Source organism: Triturus cristatus, chromosome 10 (genome assembly GCF_964204655.1).
Source record: "Triturus cristatus chromosome 10, aTriCri1.1, whole genome shotgun sequence".
Lineage (NCBI taxonomy): Eukaryota > Metazoa > Chordata > Amphibia > Caudata > Salamandridae > Triturus > Triturus cristatus.
This window is the reverse complement of record NC_140593.1, coordinates 913064978-913092290: the sequence shown is the minus strand read 5'-3', so window position 1 is coordinate 913092290 and position 27313 is coordinate 913064978. Positions and strand designations below refer to the sequence as shown.

The 27313-nt window shown below is 44.4% G+C and overlaps 1 protein-coding gene across 1 annotated transcript in view; it reads left to right on the top strand.

Moving 5' to 3' along the window:
* Positions 1-27313, top strand: part of LOC146796247 (D-serine dehydratase-like) — a 440976-nt gene that overhangs the window by 101780 nt on the left and 311883 nt on the right. The window contains exon 3 of the mRNA XM_085628745.1: positions 10919-11199. Within this exon, the coding sequence (XP_085484871.1) occupies positions 10919-11199 (281 nt within the window). The remainder of the gene's footprint in view (positions 1-10918; positions 11200-27313) is intronic.

The window sequence follows — 27313 nt, the reverse complement described above, 5'->3', positions numbered from 1 at the left end:
CTATTCTAACTATAGTCCCACATACATATGGAAAGATGCAGTAATTGGGAGTGGCTTATAATTTACTGCTCTAAATACTGTTGCACAGAAATGACAAAAATGTTTAAAAAATGTGTGGTTTAGAGAGGCCTTTAAGGTTTTATTCTAACGCCAATCCCACAAAGTGGGTAATTTGCAAAAAAAAGTGTGTGGTGGGGCGTACAAATGTATTATCCTAATTGATAGCCCAAATATATGATTAACATTTTGGAAGAAATTTGGGGTTCAGATACGCTATTCCAGCAAAAATCAGAACCTCAAATAACACTTCCATTTTTTAACACTAAAACCTAAAAGCTTTTTTTTCACAGATACATTAATAAATAAACATACAATGTTTACTCATTTTAAGATAACTTAAAAATAAACCTAAACAAATAAACAAATTACAAAAGTAACAAAGCTGTGGTTTTTAAGTTTAACACAGCACAGAGCTGCATACATTTCCCAGATAAAATCAAAACGTCACTTCTTACACTCAGATGATGGTTCTACTTTCTGCTTTTCAAAATTGAGCAGTTGGATGTGTAAACAGTTTGAGAGAGGCAGTGCCGGGATTGGGCCATTAAGGAGATGAATAGCAGCCTCCTCCCAGCACAGTGAATGACCTGGACATAGAAAAGCCTTTCAGCAGGAAGCAGGCGCAGTAGAAAAGGAGCATTTCTTGCACCCTAAAATCAAAAGAGTTCAAACACGAGCATGGGCTCTGCTGTGGGTAGCTTTTTATGAAGTTTGTTTACTACTGTGTGTCTCATGTAATGCATGTTTGTGTTATTCATATTGTTATTATAACAGCATCTAAATAGCACTTCTAAAGTGGCATATATAGAATGGTGAAGGAGAATATGGTCCGGAATAAGCGGGTGGCAAGGATGATACTTTGCTAGTTAAAACACAGTATAATTAACCTTTTTAATAAAGACGACCTTCGTGTGCTGACCTGAACCATGTGTCTTTTCGTTCGTTCGTACACACTTTATTTTGGTTCAAGGCACTAAAAGCACATAAATAAGCATGGTAAAACATTGACAATCACAATGCAATAAATACATGGTCCAGAAGTAAATGTGGCTAAAAACAACATTAAAAATGTCTTGTGGGCAGCGAATAAGAACTCAGAATAAATAGAACATTAAAATGCACTTTTGGTTCGTGTGCGCTAAATAGTAAAATTGCACCCGATATTTAGCCGTTTGAGGCCCTAAGTTTGGCCCTTGTTATCCACATAGCCTACAAGTAGCAGGAGAGTGTGAAAACCAATGGTTTACTACAGTCAATTTTTAATATCCTTAGGGCAGACTTATATTCGCTAATTCACAAATTTCGGCAGATAGGAAGGATCCAACGACACCGACTTGTTAGGCAGGCTGGGCAGAAAAGCATTACATGTTCTAGAGACTCCTTAGAGGACCCACAACCTGGGTACAGCTGCTCATCCTCCAGAGGCAATTCAACCCATTCGGTGGTAAATGAATGGAGGGGCAGGGTCCCATAGTGAAATAGCAGAAATAGACTCCTTGCTTAGGAGTGTTCAATCTCATCCATGAATGAGCCTTTAATTGAGAGGAAGGCATCGGTCAGGGAGCCGTGCTGCACATTTGAGTGTATTAAAGACTCTTGAGGCCGCCAGTATGCTAATTTGATAATATTCTTGGAAACTTATCTAGCCTCTCTTGGGGCACTCCACAGTGATGGTAGCTCGACCTCCCCCATGGTGACTTAATATACTTAATCAAAGATATATTGCTTGAACCCACAAGCCTAAGTATTTCTTCTAATCCATCTCAGTATGGACGGAGCTCTGGGGCAGCCCAGATCCTCCTCCAGATGATAATGGGACAGAGACCAACTTTACCTGAGAGTTCTCAACCCAAAGTCAAGCCTTGGTGGCAATGAAGGCTTACTTATCAGAACACCAATTCTAGTGAGGAGACGTCTCCTAATCCATCTCAGTATGGACGGAGCTCTGGGGCAGCCCAGATCCTCCTCCAGATGATAATGGGACAGAGACCAACTTTACCTGAGAGTTCTCAACCCAAAGTCAAGCCTTGGTGGCAATGAAGGCTTACTTATCAGAACACCAATTCTAGTGAGGAGACGTCTAGATGGCCCCATAGATCTGCACCATAAGTGGTCGGTACCAGGGCTTGATGGTGGTAGACCTGTAGTGCCGTCTATGCCGGTCAGGAAGCAGAGTTACCGGTCAGCTTTGTAATGCTTCCTGCTACTTGCTCTAGTCTTAATCTTCAGTGCATAATGTGTGCCTACGACCCGCCCTGCTCTGTTACTGCGATGCCCAGATAGGTGAATGTCTGTACTCTCTCCAAAGGTTTTCCTGCCAATGTCGGATTTGCCCTGGATGTGTGACCCGGGTTGATTACCATATACTTGGTTTTGGCCACGTTTATTTCAAGACCCTGTGCTATGCAAACATCTTAAAAATGGTCCAGTAGTGTTTAAAAGCCCATTGGTGATTTAGAAATAAGAAGGGTATCGTCGGCAAACATGAGGGCTGGGATCCTCATGTCTGGCAGTTTAGGGGGATCATTGTCATCCTGATCTAGGTGCTTTATAAGGCCATGGATGTAGAGCGAGAATAGCGTGGGGGCAAGCACGCACCCCTGCCTGACCCCTCTATTGACCGGAAATGGCTGTGTAAGCTCACCCACATTCCTGCATCTGACCTGTGCATAGTTGTTGTTGTGCAGCCTTGCTATGATATCTTGTAAATAATTTGGCACCCCCACCTCCTTGAGCACCGGCTATAGAGTTGACCTAGGGACTAGATCAAAGTCAGAGCGGAAGTCCACAAATACGATGTACAGGAGACCTCCCCCCAGGGTGACAGTTTTCTAAATTAACATAAGGAGTCAGAATACCTGGGCAACCGTACTTGTGGCCTTCCTAAACCCCGGCTGCAATGGGAACAGGATGTTATCTCTCATCCAATCCTGGAGTCTGCCAAGTAGGATGCTGGAAAATAACTTTTGAGAGCTATCGAGTAGACTAATAGGTCTGTAGTTGATTGGAAGTTCACAGGGTCCCTTTTTATAAATGGAGATAATTTCTCCCCAGCCCGCATTGGGAGCAGAGGTGCCCTTTGCAGGAAAGTTGTGGACAACGGTGAAAAATAAGCTCCCCAAATTTTAACCTCACCCCGGAATAGGTCACCTGGAATTTCATCCAATCCTGGTGCTTTTTCAGGGACGATACCCTTAATGGCTGTACACATTTCCACAACGGATATTTCAAAAAGTCTATGGTCATTCGCAGTTATGGGGATTGTGGCAGATGTCCCCCAATATCATCCTCGACCTCCCCTAGGCTTCCATGTTTCTGTGGTACAAGTCCTGTGTTCAATGATTTGGCTGAGTAAATGTTGGTTTCACCCAGCTGTACATACAGGCCAGAGAAGTGTACTAACCAGTCCCTCGCTGCAATATTAGTCGCTATAGTACAGTGCCAAACCAAAGGACATTAAATTCCAGAAAGCACAATGGTCCTTTCGCTTGGAAGCGGTTAAGAGGCTTTCCTACCTTCCCTGTTCCCACTCTTTTCTAGCTAAGTTGAGAGCCTATTTGTGGGCACTCTTTTCTGCCTCAATTTGGGCCCTGTCGTGGTTGCTTATTGTTAGGACTAAATTATGGTTTGCCACTCTACACTGTTTGTTATACCAGGCCTGGGTCACTTTCTCTCTAGCGTTTGCCTGACCGCAATATAAAATAAGATATTTCGTTTTTTGAATGTCCCTTGGTGAATTTCAGCAATTCTCCCTAATGATGAACCGTATTCCCCTGTTTGGATTAGCAACTCCACTCCCACCATCCCATCAGCTACCACTCCACAGATCTGTTCCAATGTCTTCTGTGAGTTCTCCACGCTACTCCATTTGACCCTGCACTTGCTACTGGAGACTCTCAATCTTCTATCCAACAGCTGTCGGGAGATGACGGTTGAACCTTTAACGTTTAATCTCAATTTGAGAGACAGGGCAATGTGGTCGCTGTCCTGCTGGGGTAAAACCATCATATCTTCCAAACATGGCCATCATTTAAGATCCATCAAAGAAGAATCTATTAGGCTAGTTGATGTGATGTGATTGAAGGTACGACCCTGCCCGCCGGATGGAAATCTGCATTGCAGACTCGCAAACCTGTGCGTTGATTTTTATTGCATTGGCTGTCTATTTCATAATTGGCTCAATCTCCAAAGCTGGAATATACCACAGTTCATACTCATCTATCAGAGGGCACGAGGAACCTATACTCAGAGGCTCAAATTGACAAATAAAATCACCCCCTACAATGTTCCTGGCCCTAGTGGGCAATGAGGCCAAATGAGCATGAAGGGCTCCAGTACTATGGGTTCGTTGTTATTCATGGCAGACCTACTGTAGATATTATAAAGGTAAACGGTTTTACCCATGGGGGGTTGAAAGACAAACACACAGTAAGTCTGGGGAGTCCACCTGGACCTCTTTTAACACCCCTCCACTGTAGTCCTTACTCAGGTTGTAAGCTCCCCTGAGGGTCTTCCCTTCCCCGTGGGTGATACATCTGTCTTTGAAAAATCGACATAGCTTGCGCGGTAAAGTGGCTGCATGGATCAGGTCTCTTGGAAGAGGCAGAAATCAAACAGCCAGATAAACTCACACCACTCAGGGCAATCAAGTTTCAGTTCCAAACCACACATTCCAAGAAGTAAGATTAGTCTGGGGTCCTGTGGTTGTCGTTATAGTAACCCCCTTCATGCTGCTCTTTTGCTTTTGCATGATCTGTCGGAGTGCCACCTCTGTTCTTGGTGTGATGTTTGGTTCATGGATGGGATTACTGCCTCCTGTGGGGTTGGGGCTGCATATTCTAATAATGCTACCAACTGTGGCAATAGACAGAATCTCGTTTTGGCCCAAATGATGTTCTATAAAGTCAGGTTACACCTGTCTGCAATTTCCCTCTCCATTGTCGGTATAAGGTTTCTTGGTATTCCTTATGCTGGATTTGGCCCTCGGGCACCCGAATATGAGTGAACTGTCTTGTGGACCTTGCCCAATCCGTAAAGGTCAATCAACGCCTTCCAAACAGGCAAAATGGTTGTAGGTCGGTATGGTGTAGTAGTCCTCCCCCCTCCTCTGGTTTTTGTTTGAGGCACAATGAATTCTGTCAGGGCCGATTATGCCACTTGGTCCTGCATATGGCAGCTGAGATGGGAATGGTAGTGGTGTGAGGTGTTCACGGTTGTCAGAGGGTCTTGGCTTGTAGAAATAGCTCATTGGAAAGAGGGCAATTTGTGACTCTCCTATTGGCCTATTTGCAGTGTCGAATAGAAGCTTGCGCACCACATTCAGATTTTTAAAATGAATTATGGTGTAGTCCCCAGGGCGATCCGCCCAGCCCTGCCCAATCCACCCCACTCTGCATTTTAGGAGGATGCTGTGTGCCATAGAAAACGGAAAGTTCCTATTTCTTGCTAGCCACTTCAGGCATTGATTGGAAAGTTCCTCTTGAGATTCTCGGATGCAACCTCGCAGGGAATCTATGAGACCGACTATGAATGCAGGGCCTTTAAACACAGACAAACATTTGTTTGAATTTAGATTTGATGCCAACATTGTCTTCCAGTGAGACCATAATCAGTGCATAAGAGCACCACATTTTTCTAAGAAGCACCACATTTTTCCCAAACATGATACATGAAAAAATTAAACAGTAAAATACTCTGCACATAAAGTAAGAAGATGAAACCCAGGAACTGTATTACACCTGTTCCAATGGGGACTGACCGCAGTGTAAATCGTCCCTGCATGTATCTACCCCCACCTGCTTCCTTCCCCTCTGATGCCCGCCTGTTCCTTACCCCATACAGCAGGTTTCTTTAGTATAGTGAGGCTGTTCCTGCTTCTCTTCCTCTGAAATCGAGCTAAGTGCTGCTCTAAAGACCGATAAAACAGAAGAAAGGGATTGGGGCATCTGATACCTCAGGTGATGAAATGTTCTACTTTTAGTGTGTGACACCCTCATTCCTTGGTAGCAGCGGCAGCCGGCTCAGGTAAGCGCAGTGGGGCGGGTGTGGGGTGGGGTTGGAGGGGAGGTGCCAGGCGATGGAATGGGTATAATTAAATACCTAGTCCGTCATCTGTCGGCTTCCCCTCTGCCCCATCTCACTGCGCTTACCTGAGCCGGCCGCTGCTGCTTGGTAACTGCCCCACACTGAGTGAAAGTTTGCATGTACAAGACCAGTGCATGGATAGGTTGCCTTGTGGCTTCTTTGACTCTTGGCCCACTCTTCTGAGTTACTGAAAGAGGGAAGGTGAGGAGAAGAAGAGGGCAGCAAGAACTCAAATCTTCTTACTCAGTGTAACATACATAAGTCAGCTTTGTCTAGTACCCTCATCCTCCCACACTGAGATCAGCTCAAAGCACTATCCTCGCGATGTTTTTTACCTTTCTGTTGGTACTGTATTCTCCCTCCATGTGTGTACACCCCACAAGGAAGCTATGCCACCATAAAACACATTTTCTGGGAAAACTCATACTCCATTTTATTTGGTTTGTAAATATTTTCACACATTTTCTGCATGTCTTTCTCAGGAAATATCAATCCCCAATAAAGAATTTGAATTTGAATTTATTACATTTGCATAGTTACTGAAAACAATTGCAGTACAAATTTCGATTAAAACGATAGCATCATAGTAAAATATTAATTACACGTTTGTAAAATTTCATAAATCATTAAAAGCTTTGAAACAGTTAAATCACTGACAGATTGAAAGTGCTTTGTTACTTGTGCAGATAGCTGCCAGTATAAGTTATGCAGCCAGTGCGGAGTTTGTTGCTCAGTCTGGAAGGGCTATTATCTGGAAAGATGCATTACTAAAGGACCAATCTGAGCACTCTGTGAGGGCTTCCCAGATCGGCCTTGTTTGGAACAGCCTCTTATCTTGATATGGATGGAGTAACACTATAATCGATGGTGTTTAAGCAGCCGGCCATCTGCGTGGGATGATGACCTGTTGGGCTGCCCCTGAACCCAGGAGAAGCTTGGGTCTAGGATGGCATTTTTTCCTCGGCTACATCAAGAAATTTCACTAATCTGCAGTTTAGTTGTGGTGTTGCTGGATCATAGCATGCCAAAACTGCTTGCCTCCTTGAACGAATTCCCCTTTGGTTAAAGGGGATTTTTAACAGCTGTCTCCTTTCCTGTAGCAACTCCTTGCAGGAGCATAATAAATGGGTGATGTCGCCCTGCCCATTTTTGCACAGGCTACAAGTTGTTAAAGTTGGCTCCCGCTTCCATGGAGGAAGGTTCTGGGTGCATGGGATCAAGCTGAGGTGGAGCTTTAAAAATTTTAGTTTCTGTGCTTTTGGGTAACCCAAATTAAAATATTTTTTGGGGGCTAAGATCTTGTAATTTTTCAGAGTCATCCAAGTGTGCGATCTGGCTGAAAAGGCTGCTTTGTCCTCCACCAACGACAGTTTTTTCAAAGATTTCCAGACTCATTTCTTGAAAGCTGAATGATGACTCTGTATGTTCCAGAGGGCCAAGAGAGTCCAGTGCTTACCAGAGCCTCCTGAAGGTAGCTTCTTGCAGGAGAATTCTCCCTCTGTTGGAGATCTTGCCATAAGAGCTGATCTAGAGTTTTAGGGGCCGATGATCTGATCTTATTCCAGCAGATGATGTATGCACCGTACCTGGTCCGTGATTGGTTTAGTAGGCCAAACTCCAACCTAAGTTGCGCCGGGGAAGTGTAGTTTGGAAGGCTAAACATAGTTCTATATGCTTTTACTAGTATTTTGTCCAGCAGTTTAGCATCTCTACCTCTCTTTAGCATCTCTACCTCTCAGAGATAGGTAGAAGAGGTCACATATGGGCTTCATGACGCTAGTTCCTATCTTACCTGTGGCATGCATTTGATTCTTTTTTGGATGAAAGGTGGGAGCACAAAATATTATTAAGGTCGGAAGAATGTTGCTCCTGCTTTTCAAAGCAGAGTGGTACGAGTGAAACCAGCAGATCTATTTCTGGCATGGGTTTCAAGAATTTAAGACATCTTTCAATGATTTTTCTTGTAATTTAACAAAAAACGTTCAAAGATGGCTGCCATATGCATGGACAGCCATCTTGAAATGCTTGGCCATACAGTATACCTAAGCTAACAAGCATCAGCAAATCCAATAAGTAAGTGCCTACATATTAAAGTGAGACCTATTGGTAAAGTCAATGCCTGTTTCAGTGTGTAGTTCATAGCACCAGAACAATAAGCCATTGAGAGTTCTTAGGGAGTGGTCCACCTTTGAAATCGTTTGGGTATGTTTTGGCAGTACGAACTCAACATAACTGCTTTGTTCTACTTGCTATAAAGGGTCAGCCAAAGTGTCACTCATAGAGCACTGAAATGTCATGCATAAGAAACTGAAAGCTCGGTAGCAATGAGGTGGGTGTCTAGCATCATGGCTTTGTAGACATTTATCCCTGGGATTTTGAGGTGTTGACTTGCCTTTGCTTGGGAAGCGGTACAAGGATCCCTGTTTAGTTTTGTAGTCTGGGACAGCAGATGATTTAGATCCCGCAAGATTCACAAAATCCTTAAGTGGTCTTTGTTTGGATAGCAGAGAGGCAGTTTTGCTGGCTTTCTCTTTTTGGCAGCACTTGGATAGGGCTCAATGTGTTCAGCGCAGGAGCGGTATAGAGGTTCACAGCTATTGACAATCTTGAGGAGTACAAACAGCTGGATGTTGGGGAGGAAGGCAAACTAAAATAATAGTTGTGAGACAATGAGCATGACCTGGGGTAGTCAAAGAGGAAGGCTCAGATGTTCAGTTGTTGAAGACTGAAGGAGAACAAGGAATGGGGAGTGTCTTAGAAACCAGAGGCAAGAGAGAACTCGTGTCTGCTGAGTTGAGAGATATACTCACATGTGGCAGTATGTGAAAGTGTACTTCGTTGGTGGCTTTAAGGTGAAACACATCTGCGACTAAAAACGTCTTTTAGCTGCGTTATGTGTTTGGCTGATCATGCCTGTATCATGTGACATAATCCTAAAGTAGGAATCTCACACGATTAAAAGCTAGGCCCTTTCATAGCCACATCTTCTCTTTTTGCCTTGATTCTGAGGTGAAATTCCTTGATAGAGGGTTGTGCTGTGGATTTTCATCTGTAATCTGTTTTGTGTTCTGATAGTTTATGGAATAAGTACATATGCAGTTTACTTTACTTTATAGTTTATTTTATCAATGTACTTTCTATCCACTGTTTATCACAGATAAACTTGCATAGCTTGATTTGTTAATGCCATGGCACTAACTAATGCCACGAATACCAACATTTGGTATCAAACATTCGATTTTCACTTCAGGGATGAATTGAACATTTTCCACGAGCATGGATCTGCATTTGGTGGCCATTATCCCACCTTTTTTTATCTCGGTGGCCATACCCCTAGCCAGAAGCTGCCTTTGCTTTGCTTGTTCACGAGTTGTCAACACATCTGAATAAGTCATACCACTGGTCCATAAGTGGTTTCTTGCTGATGCTGCATGTTGATGAGTAAGTTGAAGCTCTTTTATTATTTATGAAATGATGCTGAGGTGGATATTTTGCCAAAGTTTAGGACCTGGGTTGGAAACTTTGTCGCTTCTATTGTCATGTTTTGCTCACTCTGAGTTATAGTGGTTTTATGACGGCTGTATGCAGTGGCGGCTGCATCTGTATGGGGATGGGGTAGTGCAAGGGGGAGTCATAAAAATTAAAAATGAACTTAACCTTCTTCGCCGCCGTTGCATGTCTCTTCCGTAGTCCACATAGAGCACCGGAAGCACCCAGTCTCCCAGACTCTACCAGTCAATCACGATGCTCCAGGAGCCGCGTGGTGATTGGTCTGAGCGGCTAAAATGGCCGCTCAGGTAGTAACTGGGAGGCTGGGCATGTTCTCCACTGGGCTGTCCAACACAGCTCAGTGGAGAACATGCCAAGTAGGCATGACTGTTTGGACGGCCCCAGAGGGCCGACCAAGCCATTGTGCGCACTTAGGAAGGGGGTGTAAACCACTCCTGCACCCTCGACATCAGAATCCATAACCTGAAAAACTGATATGTATTGGGTTGTGGGAAAGATGTTTTACATAAGATAGGGTGGACGGATGTGCATACTTTTTTTACTTCAACAACAAGATGATGGATGTAATTCTTGAATTAATCTTGGCCACTGGCAATCGCTCGGGCCACATTCCAGTCCATCATTTTCAGTCCAATGCCCTAAGTGCAATGGGTGTACTCAGACGTGGGACCCGTACTCACTTTGCTACTGGAACCAAGCTGAACCTGACACAGACGAGCCCCAGCTAGGAATAAAACGGTTTTGGGTTCCGGGTTAGAGATGAATGATGTTCATATGGCTGTGGGCAAAAAACAATGGGCTGGGTGCAGCTCCGAGTAATTACAAGTGACTGAATTTAATTCAAGCATCCCTCCTATCACTGTTTTTGAATACTTTGGTACTCTTTTTACTGGTAATACCATTGTTTTTATCTTGTCTGTGCTGTTACAGAAGGAAACCAAACACACACGAATCAGCTTATGTAGTGCTCTGTGAGTTTCAAAGCAGAGGGATTTGGCCTCACGGGTTTGGCTGGACAGGACTGGTCCTATTAGGGTCAGCCAAGGCTGGTGTTTGTATGGTTTGTCCCTACTTTCAGTGGCACAGTGATCCAGAAAAATAAACAGGAATGTGTGCCAGAATAATTACCAGGGGCTGAGATGAACTGTTCATTACTTTTTTGTATTACTTTTTTTGCTATTCACAAAATTGTTGTCATTTAAAGTGAATGGCAGGGTCGTGCTCTTTGGTCTCATTCATGAATGATCTCTATTTTCTGTTTTAGAGAATGTGGAGATGTGATGACCAATGGTACCCGCCGATGTATTGTGGTGTCCACATTGGCGGAGGCCCGCTTTTATGCAGATGGTGGATTCGACGACATTCTATATGCTTACCCGCTGCCATTTGACAAAGTGGAGGAGTGTGCAGTGTTGTCTGAGAGGCTGGAGGCATTTCATGTGCTGGTGGACAGCTACGAGGCCCTGGAACAACTGAGGAAAAGGAAACTGGAGAAGGGCAAACAATGGCTGGTCTGGCTGAAGGTGGACTGTGAAAATGGAAGAGGTACACCACTTCTCACTGAAAATCAAATAGCTCATGCAGTGCTGTTTTCTGAGAGGCCAGGCAATTTTCTTTCTACATTTTTATTTTCATTTTTAGGAGTTAAGGAATTCCAACCGTGAGAAGATTTACACCTTGGTGCAGATGTAGATCTGCACATAAGGCAGACTATGTGTTCAAACCTAATTTTGTGAGTCGGCCCCCTAAGGGCCTCATTACCATCGACCACTAGACTCGCATGGGCGTGGCGGTTTTCCAACTGTCCTATGACAACCAGGGCGGTCTGACCACCCTGGGACAATCGCAGCTGACAGGGATCAGAGACCTTGAAGCCGTATTATGCGGCCCTGCCAAGCATATTACGAGTTTCCTCACCGGCACACTTTTCATGGTGGTGCAACCGCCATCAAAAGTGTGATGGTGAGGAAAATAAGGGGGCCCCCTGTGTGCCATGGGGTGCATGCAGGAGGGCACATGTTGTGCCCCCTGTGTGCGTGTACCCCAGTACCTGCACAACATGGGTGCCTATTTCATAGTGCGGGCATGCACCTGAGCTCCTGGAGGCCCCTCATTACAGTAACCTTGCCTGAGAGCTCCTCAGTGATTCTGGAGGGGGGGGGGCTCCATGTTCTTTGCAGGGGGTCCCCTCAAGTTTTGTTTTGCCACTGGGTACATGGACCCCAGTACCTGCACAGCATGGACTCCAGCAGTCCATGCCGTGCAGGTACTGATTTTGGCTTTCCCATTGCTGTGCCTATTGTATAGGCACCACCATGGGAACGCCAAAGAACAGCCCGCCAGACAGAAGAAAACTCATAATCTGGTGCATGGGTCAACCACGGGTTTGGCGGTGTGGGAGAAGGGTGGTCCCGCTCCCCCACTGCCAAACTCGTCATGAGGCCCTAAGAGTTAAGCATAACCATTTTTTAATGTAAGTTATTAAACAATTATTAATTGTACAAGTAATTACATTAATTGGAAGCATTTCAGACTGAAACATTAGTAGCAATAAGCTAAAGTTAATTGATTTAATTAAAGAAGTGACTTTCATTGGTACGTGTGTTTCTTACGTACTAACTTTTAATATCATTTAATCTACATATCGAGAGAACCACATGACAAAAAAATTTGAAAGATTGTAAACATAAACCCTAGCAAGCTAATACCACAGCCCTGCATAGTTCTTCATACAATTGCTTCTTTGCTATTGGATTGCCTCATTCCCTTAACGTGCCGGTAGCTCTCCAATCCAGTACCTAGGTATTTTTTAGGTTGAGCATTCGGGACCTCTTGTATATACTTTAGTATATACTTTAGTATATATATACTTTAGTATATACTTATATGTGTATGCACTTTGTGGGCTCTGGAGATCAGCCCCTAGGACTTGTCTGCTTCCGCTTCGGGACTTTTTTTTTCTGTTCAACTGTCTCTATTTAACTGTCTTGATAGAAAAAGACCAGCAGAGGTCAGTAAAATACCAGAACTGCTTTCTGCTGAGGGACTTTCTTTTTTCTATTTTTCGGGCAACTGCCTCTATTTAACTTTCTTGATCGAAAACGACCAGCAGAGGTCAGTAAAATACCAGAGCTGCTTTCTGCTGAGGGACTTTCTTTTTTCTATTTTTTGGGCAATTGCCTCTATTTAACTTTCTTGATCGAAAACGACCAGCAGAGGTCAGTAAAATACAAGAATCACTTTAGCATTCTCTAGATTCCAGTCCATAGAAATTGTCTTCCACGAGCACCCGTAGACAATAATATTTTTTTCAAATCTTGTATTTTCAGTGATATGACCACCAAAGGCCCTGATTTTATATTAAAAACAGAGCTTTGGCCTCTACCATTTCTTGCTGAAAGGCAATATTTCTCTCCATGTGTTCCCATACCTGGCGTGTCACGCAGTTTAGTGCTTACTTTCCCTCAATGTTAAAGAACAATAGATGTTTCAGCACCCAGGTTAATGTGCTGCATAGCTAAATAAATATAAAAGTCCCAAAGGCGAGACCAATTGCATTGCAAATGCTTGTTTTTTTCTGCCAATGTCTTAGCAACGGTGCAATGTGAACTAACAGAAACTTGTGCACCCTTGTTGGATAGTAAAAGACAGCCGTAATTGAAGTGCAGTGGGCCTTTCATGCCTTGGGTCCTGGCACCCCTGAGCCTGCTGCACTAATGATAGCTTTACCCCTGAATTCTGCTTGGCAGCCATAACTTCCTTACTCCTTTTGCACTGACCTCAGACATGACATAACTGATTAAATAACTGACCTCTTCAATGGCAACCAACACTCCTGTATATAGACTGCTCAAGACATGGCCTTCTGTTATGCTTTATAAATACTGCGCACAGAGGCATAGAACAGACATTACCTCCTCTTTTTCCATCCTTGTTCTGTTCTTTCATATTTCATTAATTGTGCCTTTATATCACTGCAAAGCTGTATCCTTTTTCCTGAAAGGTCAAAGAAGTTCCCATAAACGCCTCCCCTTCTTCAGTCCCTTCCCATTTCGTTTTTAGGTTGATGCCTACCAGACAGAACAGCTATCTGGTTTGCTAACAACATCTTGGGGACATTCAAAAAGCTTAGCTGGGAATGCATTCCTCCAGTTGTTTACCATTGGCTTTTTGGTTTGTGACTCAAATTTGCTTGCCCTCTCTTTGTTGGCTCTATTTGTTTCAAGCTGTCCTGATCAAGTTCGGCTCTTCCCTTGCCCAAACCCTATTTACTGTATTCGTCCACCAGTTCTTGATTTCTGTAAACAGGCCTTTAAATCTTGTTCTTATCTTGTCACATTTACTGTACATTAAAAGACAGAGGTCAAAAGTCAGGCTCTCTCTTCCAGGGAGCTTGATGTTTACTTTTCTTTCTTTGACTTCGAAGTGATCGAATTTATGTGACAGTCATTCTGGATCCAGGTAGTACTTGAGGAAGGATGTACAATTTTATTTATTTCTAGCACACACAAAAAAATTAAATGTCTCTAAATGGACCGTGCAGATATTTCTGAATCTGCAAAGCTCAAATTAAGCACGTTTTTGGTAATTCTGAAGTGTGGTGGAAACAAATATTTTAAAACGATCAAAACAAATCAACACACTAGGTGATGACATCTCCACACATTATTGTTTGTGCGCTGTATACTTTTATCAGCGAATCTGTATGTGTGTGCAAATGTAATGGTGATATCAATTGAATATGTGTTGTCTGTACTGGAAGTGGGCTACCACACCATGCATTTTCTACTTTACACCACTGCACTCGACTCTGCACCACTCAAATTTACACCATGCCACTGCATTCTGCACCTCTGCACTCTACTAAACTCAGCACTACTGCCACTTTGCTTTATGCTACTCTGCACCACTCTACTCTGTGCCAATGCACTCTATGCCACTGTGCTCTACACCACCACACTTGTCTCCACTGCACTCTACACCACTCTAGCCTAGGCCACTCCACTTTATTCTGCACAACTCAAAAATACGTCACTCCACTGTACGCCACTGTGCAACACTTCACTCTACGCAACTGCACTCTGTGCCAGTACGCTCTACGCCAACACACTCTACTCTGTACCACTCCACTCTTCGCACAATGCACTCTATACCAATCTGCGGTACACCACTGTAATCTACTCTGCACAGCTGCACTCTACACCATTACTCTATGCCACTGAATTCTACTTTGTACCTCTTCACTCTATACCACCTCACTCTATCCTGCACCACTTCATTCTACTCTGAAACAATCTACTCTATGCCACTGCACTCTACACCACTCTGCATCAATCCAGTCTATGCCACAGGACTCTATGCCACTCTGTGCCACTCTACGAGACTATACTCTATGCCACTGCACTTTACACCTATGCACACTATGCCAAAGCACTGTACATAACTGAACTCTACGTCACTGCACTTTACTCTGTAATCTATACCACTGCTCTCTACGCCACTGTACTCTATGTCTCTCTACACCACTGCATCTATGACGCTCTACTCTGCAACACAGCATTCTCTGTCACTGAACTCTATGCTGCTCTATTCTGGACTAGTACACAAAGCGTCAAAACTGGGTGGGGCCTTGACATCAGCTATTAAAAAAGATCTTGCTCAACTGAAAACAGGTGAAGATTGGAGGACATCTGGCAAACCATATTAGAGTGCATACTCTCAGTAGTGATAACAGAGATACAAAATACACGACCATACACCTTTATTTCATCTAATGCTCAGCAACTAGTCGAATCAGAGAGAGTGTATCGTAAGTTGGTGCAACAAAACTTCCTGTGTCTAAGGATCATGACTTGAGACTGCAAAAACTAAAGAGGGAATTCAAGACCAGAAACACACAGATAAAACGGGACAGCGATGATAACGCTTATGCAAAACTGTTCCATGCTATTTCATCATTAAATGAACAAACTTATTGGTCCTTCGTGGGATATGGCACAGCTTCATATAAACAGCCAGAGGATCTGTTTATCTCAAGTGATCAATGGGAAACTCATATTAAGTCCCTGTTCAAATCAGTAATCACCTGCTCCTACGCACCATTAAACAAACTTGGAACATATTCGAACATCATAAAGGAAGAAATATCAAAGTTAATAAACAGTTCTTGTTTGTCCAAAGCAGCTGGACCAAATGGTATGCCTATAGATGTGGCCAAGTTTATTGTAACCTTTTGGAGCCCATAGCTAGAACAGATTTTCTCGCTTGTAATTAGGTCTGGGAACATTCCATGTTCCTGGAAAGGGGTGATTGTGCATCCGATATACAAACGAGGTCCAAAACAAGACCCAACCAGCTATAGATCAATAGCAGTCCTGGACTTTGAAGGGAAGCTTTTTGCTAAACGCCTCCAAAATAAGTTACGGCTTTGGGCAGAAGAAAAACCATTAATTCCATCAACACAAACAGGATTCCACTCAGGATGTTCAACAGTTGATAACATTGGCCGTACTTGGGGAAAAAAGCATGTGCACAGAAAACAACACTATACGCCTATTTTGTAGATTATTCTATGGCTTTTGACAAAGTAAACCAGCAAAGGCTGTGGAACAAGTTTACAACATAGCAAATCGAGATTAACCATCTGCTTATAATAATTGAATTGCATTTCGAAATATGGCTACAGGTAAAGCTATCAGCTGACCATACCCTGTCTTCTAAATTTTGCACTGAGAATGGCCTCAGACAAGGATGTATCCTCGCCCCTTATTATTCTCCTTGTACATCACTGACCTAGCCGTGTCATTAAAGTCAGATTAGGGTATTCCTCCACAGTTAGGAGGTATAAAAATAACACATTAGGCCTACGCCAATGATATGGTGATCCTGTCACAGACGCCGAAAGGGCTATAGTATCAACTAAACCAGTTGCACAGCTACAACTTGGGGAATGGACTAATTGCCAGTCTGTCCAAAATTAAAATTATGACCTTTGGGTAGCAAACTAAAGTCATGAGGTGGGTTCTAGGAGAAACCTCGATTGAAGTAGTAAAACAATAGGACTACTTCGGAGGGACTTTTGAAAGTAAGTTATCTTGGTTGAACCACCTGGCCACTAGGAAATCGAAGTCAATAACGATTACCATATCGTTATTAAGATTCACAAACATGTTTGAAGAAAAAGCAATTAGGCCATCACTCAAACCATTAAACATGAAATTGGTTCCATATTTACTGTATGTTAATAAATAACAAGGTCATGAATTACATCTGCGAATGTGCAAAAGCTGACGCAACTTCACAAAAACGTCAATTATATCAAGAACTCTGTAAATCTATATTCAAGGATATGGAATTGCACAGCTCACTGGTGGGCTTAGAATCTTATGATCTACCGTATCCACAGACACTGGGGCGAATGAATCGAGCAGCCTGAAAAAACCTTTTCTGTGATACTTTTACTATTAAACAGTGAGATTCAGACTTTATACAAGTTGGAAAGTAGAAGCAAATGGACTTAGTATCCAACACCTACACTGTACAGCACCAAGAATACTTAGGGTTAATTTTGCCTGGCAATGTTAAAAAGACATTTTTAGGTTTAGATTGTTATATATTATGATTTGGGAGTTTAAATGGAAATGGAACCCAGTTTTTAAAAGAAAAACAGTGTGGTGTCTCTGTGGTTCTGCAGTTGAATACCTTATGCATATCATGTGTATCTGCCCTCAATTGTTGGCTTTAAGGGAAAAATACTTGCTCTCCATGTTTAACAATTAAAAAATAAGAACAACTGCGGAAGATATTGTTTCAGATTCAGAGAAGACAATGCAATAATAATGTTGATAAAATTCTTAGATCCGGCCTACAAAGCACTAGCAGTATGATTGTATGATCTCTACTTGTGTACCTATAGGAAAAGACACAAAAGCTTACCATCTAATTAGATATTCGATTTTCCTCTTGGGACAATCTATCTGTTGCACAAAATCTGTGAACTTTTAAGCGTTCGTGCTCATTTTGGCACATTAGCACTTTATTGGATTGGGCAAAAAAAGACAGTAGGCCGAGTAGGACTGAATAAAGGCTGAAAATGTTTTGGCCAATGGTATGAATAACAAGGCCAGTGCTGCTAATGGCTGAAACTGGAAATGCTTACTCATGCATCTTTATAATTGGTAAGATTATGTTGACTATATATGGATTAATTGCATGTAAACTACAATATAAATACAAATTTATGCTCGGAGTTTTTAATGTACTGAATTCGGCCGCCTATATGTTATAATTGCAGAATTTGACATTTTTAGAAACGTTTTTATGTTATGCGTGGCGCTTTATACTTTTTCTTGTAATTTTGATTAATACAAAAAACGTTACTACTACACTCTATGACTTTGCACTCTGCAGCACTCCACTCTATACTACTCCACTCTGTCACTATACTCTACTCTGCACCACTCTACATCACTCTACTCCGCACCACTCGATGCCGCTCCACTCTGCCATTCTACTCTGCATCATTCTACGCCACTACACTCCATGCCACTCTACTCGGCACCACTCCACTCTGCACCTCTGCACTCTACGACATTGTACTCTGCTATGCACCAATCTAATCTGCACCACTGCATTCAATGACACTGCATTGTACACTGCTGAACTCTATGCAGTTGTACTCTAAGCCACTATATTCTGCAACACTCTACGCCAATGCACTTCACACCAGTCCACTCTACTCTACCCCACCCCACTCCACTGTAACCCCCTCTATGCCATCGCGCTCTACTCTGCACCACTCTACTTTTCGCCACTCGACGCTATGCCACTCTACTCTTTGCCACAGCCCTCTATGACAGTGCATTCAACGCCATTCTACACCACTGCATTCTACGACGCTCTATTCCGCAACACTGCACTCTAATCCACTGTACTCTACACCACTGTACTCTGCATTGCTGCATTTTTTGCCTCTGCACTGTACGCTGCTCTACTGTGCATCACTCCACTATACCCCACTTTACTCTATGCCACTACACTATGTCCCTGCTTGCTTCAGCACTAAAGGCTATGGTGCACCACTGTACGCCACTCTACTCTGCACCACTATACACCACTGCACACCATGTCACTGTACTTTATGACGTTCTACTCTGCAATCTGCAACATTGCACTTTGTGCCACTGCGCTCACCTATGCAACACTTTCATCTAAGCCACTACATTCTACAACGCTGCATTGTACACTGCCGAATTCTATGCCACTGCACTCTACACCAATTTACTCTGCAACACTCTATGCCAATACACTCTACACCATTCCACTCTACTCTACGACACTCCACTTTACTCCACGCTACGTGACTTCAAGCTATGCCACTCCAATGCACGACACTCTGTGGCACTCCACTCTACGATACTCTTATTTAGTCAACGCCATACCATTATGTGACACTCCATTCCACTCTCCTCTATAACTTTTAGCCATGCTGAACAGCAGACAAAATGATATACAACATGGCTAAAACACATGGGCAAAGCCAAAAGCGAGGCCTATTGGCTTTGCCAATTCTTGTTGTGTTCTGTATGCTTTATGGCTGCTGGAGGTTGCTGGGGCACCTCCCTGTGAAGTTACTGTTTCAGGTATGTCCTTTCTAGGGTCGAGCCTGCCTCTTGCAAGACACTCTTGTATAGAGAAAGGGGCTTGGAGCCTGCCCGTTGCTTACCATTTGTTGGCTTGTGTGACACTCTTCTTTACAGCTTCATAATTCGTCAAGGCAGGCCTAACATCCTTTCCATTGCTCTCTGTGGATCAGGGACCAAGCTCTGATTGATTCAACTTAATCAGTGCCTGTCCGCTGCTCCTGACGTGACTGAGGTACTATTTTGTTCTTTTTAGGTCTCGCCTGGCATTAGCAGCGCGCATGCACTACTCTCGCCATATAGGGGCTTCTTGGAATCGATCCAATTCCAAAAGTTATGTCTGAGCTCCGGCCGCAATTCTGATTGGTGTGCGTCATTTCTGGTCATTACTTATGGTAAACAAACTTCTTTGATTGCACCGGAGGGCTTTTAGACCCTCCTGGTTGCCACCCTGTCCACTTTAGGCCACGCCCACCGGGATTGAATCGTGTACTGGCAGCATGATACTGTCTCCTTTGTTTACTCGTGTGAAGACTTTTTTATCCCATTAGGGCTTTGGCAATAGCGGTGCATGTTTATTTTTGCATCGCGCTACATGCAATTGTTTAAACTTGTTTTTAACATTACATTCCTTCGTGTGCTTTTTTTTGGGGTGGGAGGGTCTGCCTCGGACTTGTGTATCAGCACAGCGCCCGCTTCAGGGACGCTGTGCTTCTATTTTCAATGGGGTACATTTTTATTATACTCAACGCGACTGCTCCAGCGATTGTATTTGTAGCCGCAGTGCAGACATCGACTGCTTTTATTAATTACGACTTATTTTACCAGCAGTTTTCAACTCTGCCTCTTCTCTCGCCCTTTCACTGTCTCCCCCGCCACCCCCTCCTCAGCCTCTTCCTCTGCAGTCTCCGCTGGATCCGCCCTCCCTCAGCATTGGTATGCACAGCGCCCTCTCTCCCCCCAGCCCTCCCCTCCGCCTCTCTGCCTCCCTCCTCCTTGCTTCTCTCCCATGACGTATCATCACATCTCAATGCCTTGAGAAGGATGCCCCAGTCCTCCGCTGCTGTCCCCCAGGCCCCCGAGGCCCAGGACCCGTCCTTGGCCTGACCATGAACCCCCTGCTGGGCTTGCCCCCCAGCCTCTTCCTGCTCCTGCAGGAGTACGGCTTGGAGGTGCTCCTCAGCCCACCGGGCCCTCCGCCGGCTGCCATGGTCCTCTGCAACGACCTGGGCTCCAACATCAGCGTCCTCAAGACCCTCAAACTGCGCTTCTGCTGCTTCCTGGCCAAAGTACACAAGCTGGAGTGCCGAAACAAGCTCCTTGAGAAGCAGCTGGCCCAGGCGCTAGATGAAGGTCAGCACCGGTGAGCTCTCACCTGGGACCAGTCGGTCCAGACTGGCTTAGTTGGACCCATCCGGCCGCACGGCCTGGCCATCGGCTCCGCTGGTGGCATCAGCACCAGCATCGGTGTTGGCGTGCTGGGGAAAGTGAAGCGAGAATGGGATGGGTACAAAAGGAGGTGAGAGTCCCAGACAGAGTGAAGAGCGCCTAGATCCACCTAGGGCACTATCTGTATGATGCTCATTTGTTCAGTTGTGCACAAGAGTGGCTCCGACTGCCCACACAAAGTGGTAAGATGCCACGTTGATAGCAGGCGTGCTTTAGGCCAGCCCCACCACCACAAGGTAAAACAACTGCTCGTTTCAGTACTACCTCTGTGTATACCAGGGAAGCTTGCACTGCTCTGGTCTATTCTGTGAGGCTCTCAGTACCGGTTACAAGTCCCACACCTACAACGTAAAACAACTGCTCGTTTCAGTACTAGTTCCGTATATGCCAGGGAAGCTTGCACTGCTCTGGTCTGTTCTGTGAGTGCCAGTTAAGAAAGTGTTGAACTCATCTGCACTGCTACTACCAATATTTGTGCACAAGGGGACCTTGCTCTGTTGCCTAGGCTGTCCCTGCCTTGTGAAAGCTTGCATTGCTACTGTTCAGCTGCACCTGTGTGTTTGTGAGAGAGTAGCAGTACTATTTCCTGCGTTGTCTCATGTCTGTGCTACTGCAGCTTACAGTGCTGCATCAGCTGTCCCGATTCTATGTCTAAAGTAAACTTGCACTGCTGATGTATGATGCAATGCTGAGTATGCGAGAAAAGCTTGCTTTTCTACCTGCTGGACTTTCTTTTGTCGCATCTATAGAAAAGGTCAAAATAAATAAATGTTAGAGTGAAATTGTACTGTATCAGAATGAAGTTACACTGCTGATCTTTCGAAAACACATAGTAGAAATTCACCTCTCAAGTGAAATCCGATAGAAGAAGCATCGTTTACTCGAAGGAGGTATTCTGATTGGCTAGCCGCTTCCCTGATACAGGCTCTTCAAACACAAATGTATTTATTTTCATACCTTTAAGGTCATATATGAGTAACACCATTTAGGCAAAATTATGGGTTAGTTTATGGTAAGGGGCAATTGTGCCCATCAGCAGTTGCCAAAAGAGCAAAGAAACAGTGCTAGAAAGGTTATGTATAAATGCATTATTCTTGTTTTAAAGCACTTCATTAGCTTTAACTGTCGGTGCCGTGGGTGTACTGTACCAAAAGCAACATAGCAAAAATAGTCAAACAAAGCTGACACAGAATCATACACAAATGGAAAGCATTCTTCTTTAAATCATCGCCCCACCCACCCCTGCAATCTGTTAGTAATTTGCAAGCCTAAGGGCTCCTCCTGTGGCAAAATGGGACTGCGTTGCACAGTTAACAAGCATTAAAAATGCAATAGATCTCGCCTTTCATTAAGTTAAAGCCATTTGCATTGCGCTGGAATGGATGTTGCCACATTTCAAGTAACTTCTGAAGCGATGGATTTAGAAACAAGATTTGTTGGTAAAATCTGCAAATCATGCAGTGGATGATAGATTAGGTGGCAAATGTGGCAAATCCATAAATATGAGGAAAATGCTTTGGCCACCAAATCGCACAATTCCAGTGGCTCTAGTTATAATCCTCTCACTGCAGCACGGTGAGCTATGAACCAGTATAGGGTGTTGGCTTTTTATGTGGTAGTGCCAATGTAAGGGCACACCTTGCAAAAAGTACAGATGACCCTTATTGGTTTAAATTAAGAATCCCAAGTGCTCTATTTGTGGTAGTGTGGTCGAGCAGCTAGTCTTTACAGAGGGTAGTGTTAAGCATGTGTTGTACACACAGGGTCATTAAATAAGATGCACACTCAAAAAGAAAATCTGAGACCAATTTCGAAAAATAACACAGATTTTTATATAATTTTAGACACCAAGATCATCGTAATCAGGTAAGTACTTTCGGAGATAGGACATTTTACAGTAATAGAAAATATAGTCGAATAGCAGTTTTGAGGTATGAGCCTCGAACGTGGTAAGGTTATCCTATGGTATAAACCTAGACCGCATAGATACACTTGCAAACTATTTTGAAGGATACCTTTAGGGACTTAAGGTGTTTAGGGGCCAAGGTCCAAGAAACCACCAGCAGTTCGATTTTACCTACCCCGGTTTGTCCGGTTGTAGAGGTGCAGGTCGCATTAGTAGCCTTGAGGGTTCAAAAGGTACCTGCAAAAGAAAGGCTGCAAGTGGGGAATAGGTGATAAGTCTGGCAGAACCCACAGGGAGGCTCCTACCTTGAGGGTATCTGAGGCACAAGAACACAGTCTGTTTACGTGAACTCGAGCTGGGAGTCTCGGGTGCAGAGGTGTTGTGGCCGGCGGGTCGCTGTAGTTAGAGGCTCTCACTTGGTTTTGGTGACCGGGAGAGGGTGAGAAAACAGGAGAACAGAGACACTCTCGGTGCAGGGCTCGATGATCCTGAAGTCTCTCGATAGCAGGTCGACTTTGGCTTTGGTGCTCCCCAGACTGGACACACAATAAGCCTTGCTTGCGGCAAATGCTTCGGTTCCCAGGGTATTGGGGTTGGGTGACTCCTGAAGGGCCTTGCATCTCCAAACTTGGCAAGGAGATGAATCTTAACTCCTGGAGTAGTAAAGATTCTTCCTAGTGGACACGATGGTCAGCAAGTCGAAGTACAGGGCAAGTGCGGTCGGTGCCTGCAGCTGCAGGGGGATAGCTCCTCAACCCGAGGGAGATGCTGCTTGGTTTTAAAGGGTGGAACAGTCCTCCAAGGAGTTGGGGAGGCTGCTCAGCTTTTGGATGAGTTGGTCTTCGTGATTGTCGCAGTGCAAGCAGTCAGGCAGGGTTTTATGCCAATTTTGGTGCAGGATCATTGTTTTCATGACTTCTGCTTTTCTTTGTCCTTCAGTTCCCAATAGACGAATCTGCATTCCTGGTGTAAGGGGGACCCCTAAATACTGAATTTAGGGGCATTTAGGGGGAGTGTAGAGTAGTAGCCATTGGGCTACTTACCCCAGTGGTGACTACACCCCCTATATGACCACTTCCTGTGGAGAGTGGGCATAATCCTGACCCAGACTTCCTAGTTTCCCCAAAAACAAGATGATGAAACCCTTCCATGACTGTCCACTTCAGGTGGCCCACCTTAGGCATCTGCCCAGCCTGTAAATGTGACACACCTTCAGACTAGCTAATTTTCCCACCTGCTCTGGTGCCAGATGTGCCTCAGGGCAGGGGTGGCCTTTCCCAGGACTGAGGGAAGCCATAGTTGCATATCAAAGGCGGCAATGGCTTTGAAGCTCATGGCCCTGATATGCTTAATCGCTAGCCATCCAGCTAGAGGAGGTGTGAATACCTTCTTCCGTTGCAGGCATTGTTTCCGGCATCTAAGAGCACAGGCTCTCACCTACAGCAGATCAGAAACGAATCTGTGGTGGCAGGCTGAATGATACCAGCCAGCCAGCACACTAGAGGACTAGTATGTTTAAGGGGGTACCTCTAAGGTGCCCTCTGGGTGCATGTCTTCATAAATCTGATACTGGCATCTGTATGGGTTTATCAAGACAAGATGTTTGATACCAAATACCATAGGTTTCAGTGAAGCCATCATGTAGTTTGGTAATTCATAATGACCAGTGCCTAGTACATGCCTTTAAGATGGCTCCCCTGATCACTTGCAATGTCTAGTAATCAAACTAGACATCACAGGGGCATATCTGCTCATGCAGACATGTCCTCACATGTAATATAATGCACCCTGTCTTAGGGCTCAAAGGCCTGCTGTAGGGGTATCTTACATATAATACATGTAGTGTCTTTGGGCATGTGGTAACAAACAACAACGTCTCAACAGGTAATATTTGTAGGACAATTTAAGAAAATGTAAACAAACACATAAGGAAAACAGAAATGGAGAGACACCAAAATTGAGTATCACAATCTGTATCGGATGTTGTAGCAGAAAAACATGAATTTTGTACAGCAATATTGTTTCTTCAAAAGGTGGAATCACAAAGGTGCACACATAGTGCTTTTGAAAAGGTGAGCAGCGCAGTGAGGCACGTGTTATGGTGCCAGAGCCAAAGGTGTGTTTATAAATGTACCTAACATAAGCAGTGAGGTCATAATAAATTTGAAACATGTTATATAAACCAAGGATACCGTAGGAACGATGTGCTTTGTTGATGGCGTTTCGACCTGGGCGATTTCAGTTCATCATCAGGACAAGATAACATGAATTATTTGAAGACTGCTGTAAGAAGGAAAGGGAAAGGAGAAGGAAATCAGGATGGTGGTACCTGAGGGTGGAATGGGCGGAGTAAAACAGGTCACTTGTCATAGGGATCAAAGGCTGGTAGAAAACAGTGTGAGTACAGAAGTGTCTACTATAGACTAATCATAGGGAGGATAAATAAATGAAGAAAGTACCATCCGGTACATGTGTAATGATGAAGCATGTGTGAACAAGGGATCCTAAATGTACATTATTATTCCATTCATCAAGTGAATTTAGGCCCTCGTTGATGGAGTTACAACGTGTAATCCATCGACACTTGCATCTTTGCAACAGGGAGAGATAACCTCCACGAGCAGGAAGGGAGGGTTGATCCATCACTTGCCAGTTGAAGTCTGCCTCTAAATGGTTCATGGCAATGAAGTAGGAAACAAGGGAACGTTGCACCTTATTCAGCTCTTATGTTGAATGCTGTGATGTTTGACCATCTGGGTGGGCTGCTTATGTACAGTAGGTCACAGTGGTAATGAATGGCGTAGATGACATTTGTGGTACGACAGTTTCCGAATTGTTTCAGTACAAAAGTTTGGTTGCCCACTCCAAAGTCTTTTGTGTTAAATGTGAGTGGACAGATACTGCCGGACCCAGCGTTGGCGTTGCTGGGGTACTCCAGGCCGCTCCCACCTGCATTGCGGCGCCTGACGGATATAGCGCTAATACTGGCTAGGAGAGTTGTGGCGATATGCTGGATGAGGGGGCCTCTCCCCACCAGGAAGCGGTGGGCCAGCGAAATGCTGTACTGCAGCACACAGGCGGAGACGTACAGCGAATTGTTACCGCCGAAAAGTCGTCCCAAGAACTTCTGGGGGCTGTACAGTACGTATTTGACTTCCAGGGCCACTGAGACGGCTGGCCAGGGGGATACACAAAGCAAGGGACCCGCTGACCGTGATTTGGATGAGAGTGGCATGGGACATGGTCGGGACTCCGGGGGCGTGTGATCGTGAAGGACTTTGGAGTGATTGTTGGGATGGCTGCTTACACGAAGTGAGTGTGGACGGGTATGTGGCAGACTGGCTCAGGACTCTACAGCGGGGGATTCGGGGAGTGACTGTCTACTGTAGGGTCGGATGTGGACTGCTTGTGGGAGGGTGCTGCGGATGGATGTGCGTAGATTATCGGGCTGCGGCTCAATGTGCATAGGAACGGGAGACATGGGGAGATAGCCAGCGTATGGTGGGTGGGGTGGGCGGTTGGGGTTAGGGTTCAGTTTAGAATTTCCTGGGTTCAGCCTGGAGTGCAGGTATCGGAGGCTACTTTTAAGCCTTGAATACATAACCATAGCCGGAGCCAGAGACTGGGGACTGGTGCAATTATTATTGATGCTCTGTGCATGATGGTGTTTCTGAATATGTTGTATTATTGAAACACTGCCGGTCCTCCGGGATGTCGGCTGAATGGCTGTGTATGAGACCACCTGACTGCCTAGCCGTCAGGCAGAGCCCTTTCACGGCTGGGTTGATTGTAGAGGATTGGTCCTGTACTATTTTTTACAAGGCAATAAAGGTTTTTGAAAATTAAAAAAAAAAAAAAAATGTGAGTGGACAGACTACATAGTTTGGCATTTATAGTGTCCAATAAGTGGTGGGAGGCCCCAGGCAGCCCTAATGGATTGTGTTTTGCTGGTACTAGTCTCCCAGGAGATGGTGTGGACCAAATGGTCCATGTGGTTACTTTCCCTTTAAAGGAAAAGAGAGGAGGACTCCCTGAAGAGTGTCTGTATACGTAGTATATCCCAGTTCCTTTTGCTGATTTTGCTGACCTTGTTGCTAGAAGAAGGTTGACACAAAAGGTATACGTGTGATGGGGCATTGGGGCTTAGGAGCAAGAAGAGTGTCTCTTGGGCAATACCATGCTAGTTTGACTGCACACAAGACTAATAATCGTGGCTAGCTCTGACTGGTACATTTTTCTGCTAGGACAGCTGCTTCATGTAAGTAGCCTTTTCTCCATTTACAATGTCTGTGAATCCAGAGAAACTGTCCGTAAGGGAGCTCATCGCACAGGCCGTGCAGATTTTAGCTTGAATACAGAAGGTGGGTATTTCTTTCCATAGGTTTCTGGTATAGGGCAATTTTCCTTCTTCAGGGTGGAGAGTCAAGTCTAAGAAAGGCAATTTATGAGTTTTAACTTTTAACTTCCGATGGTAAGTCCAAATAAATTTGAAAGTTATTGAGCAAGTCAATGAATAGTAGTAGGAAATCTTTACTGCCGTGCCATAGGAGAAGGATATCGTCAAATTACTTCTCCCAAATCCCTACATGATAGTAAAAGATGGTTGTTAGGCATCGGAATCATATTTTTCTCAAGGTCGTGGACGTATAGAATGGCAAATTCT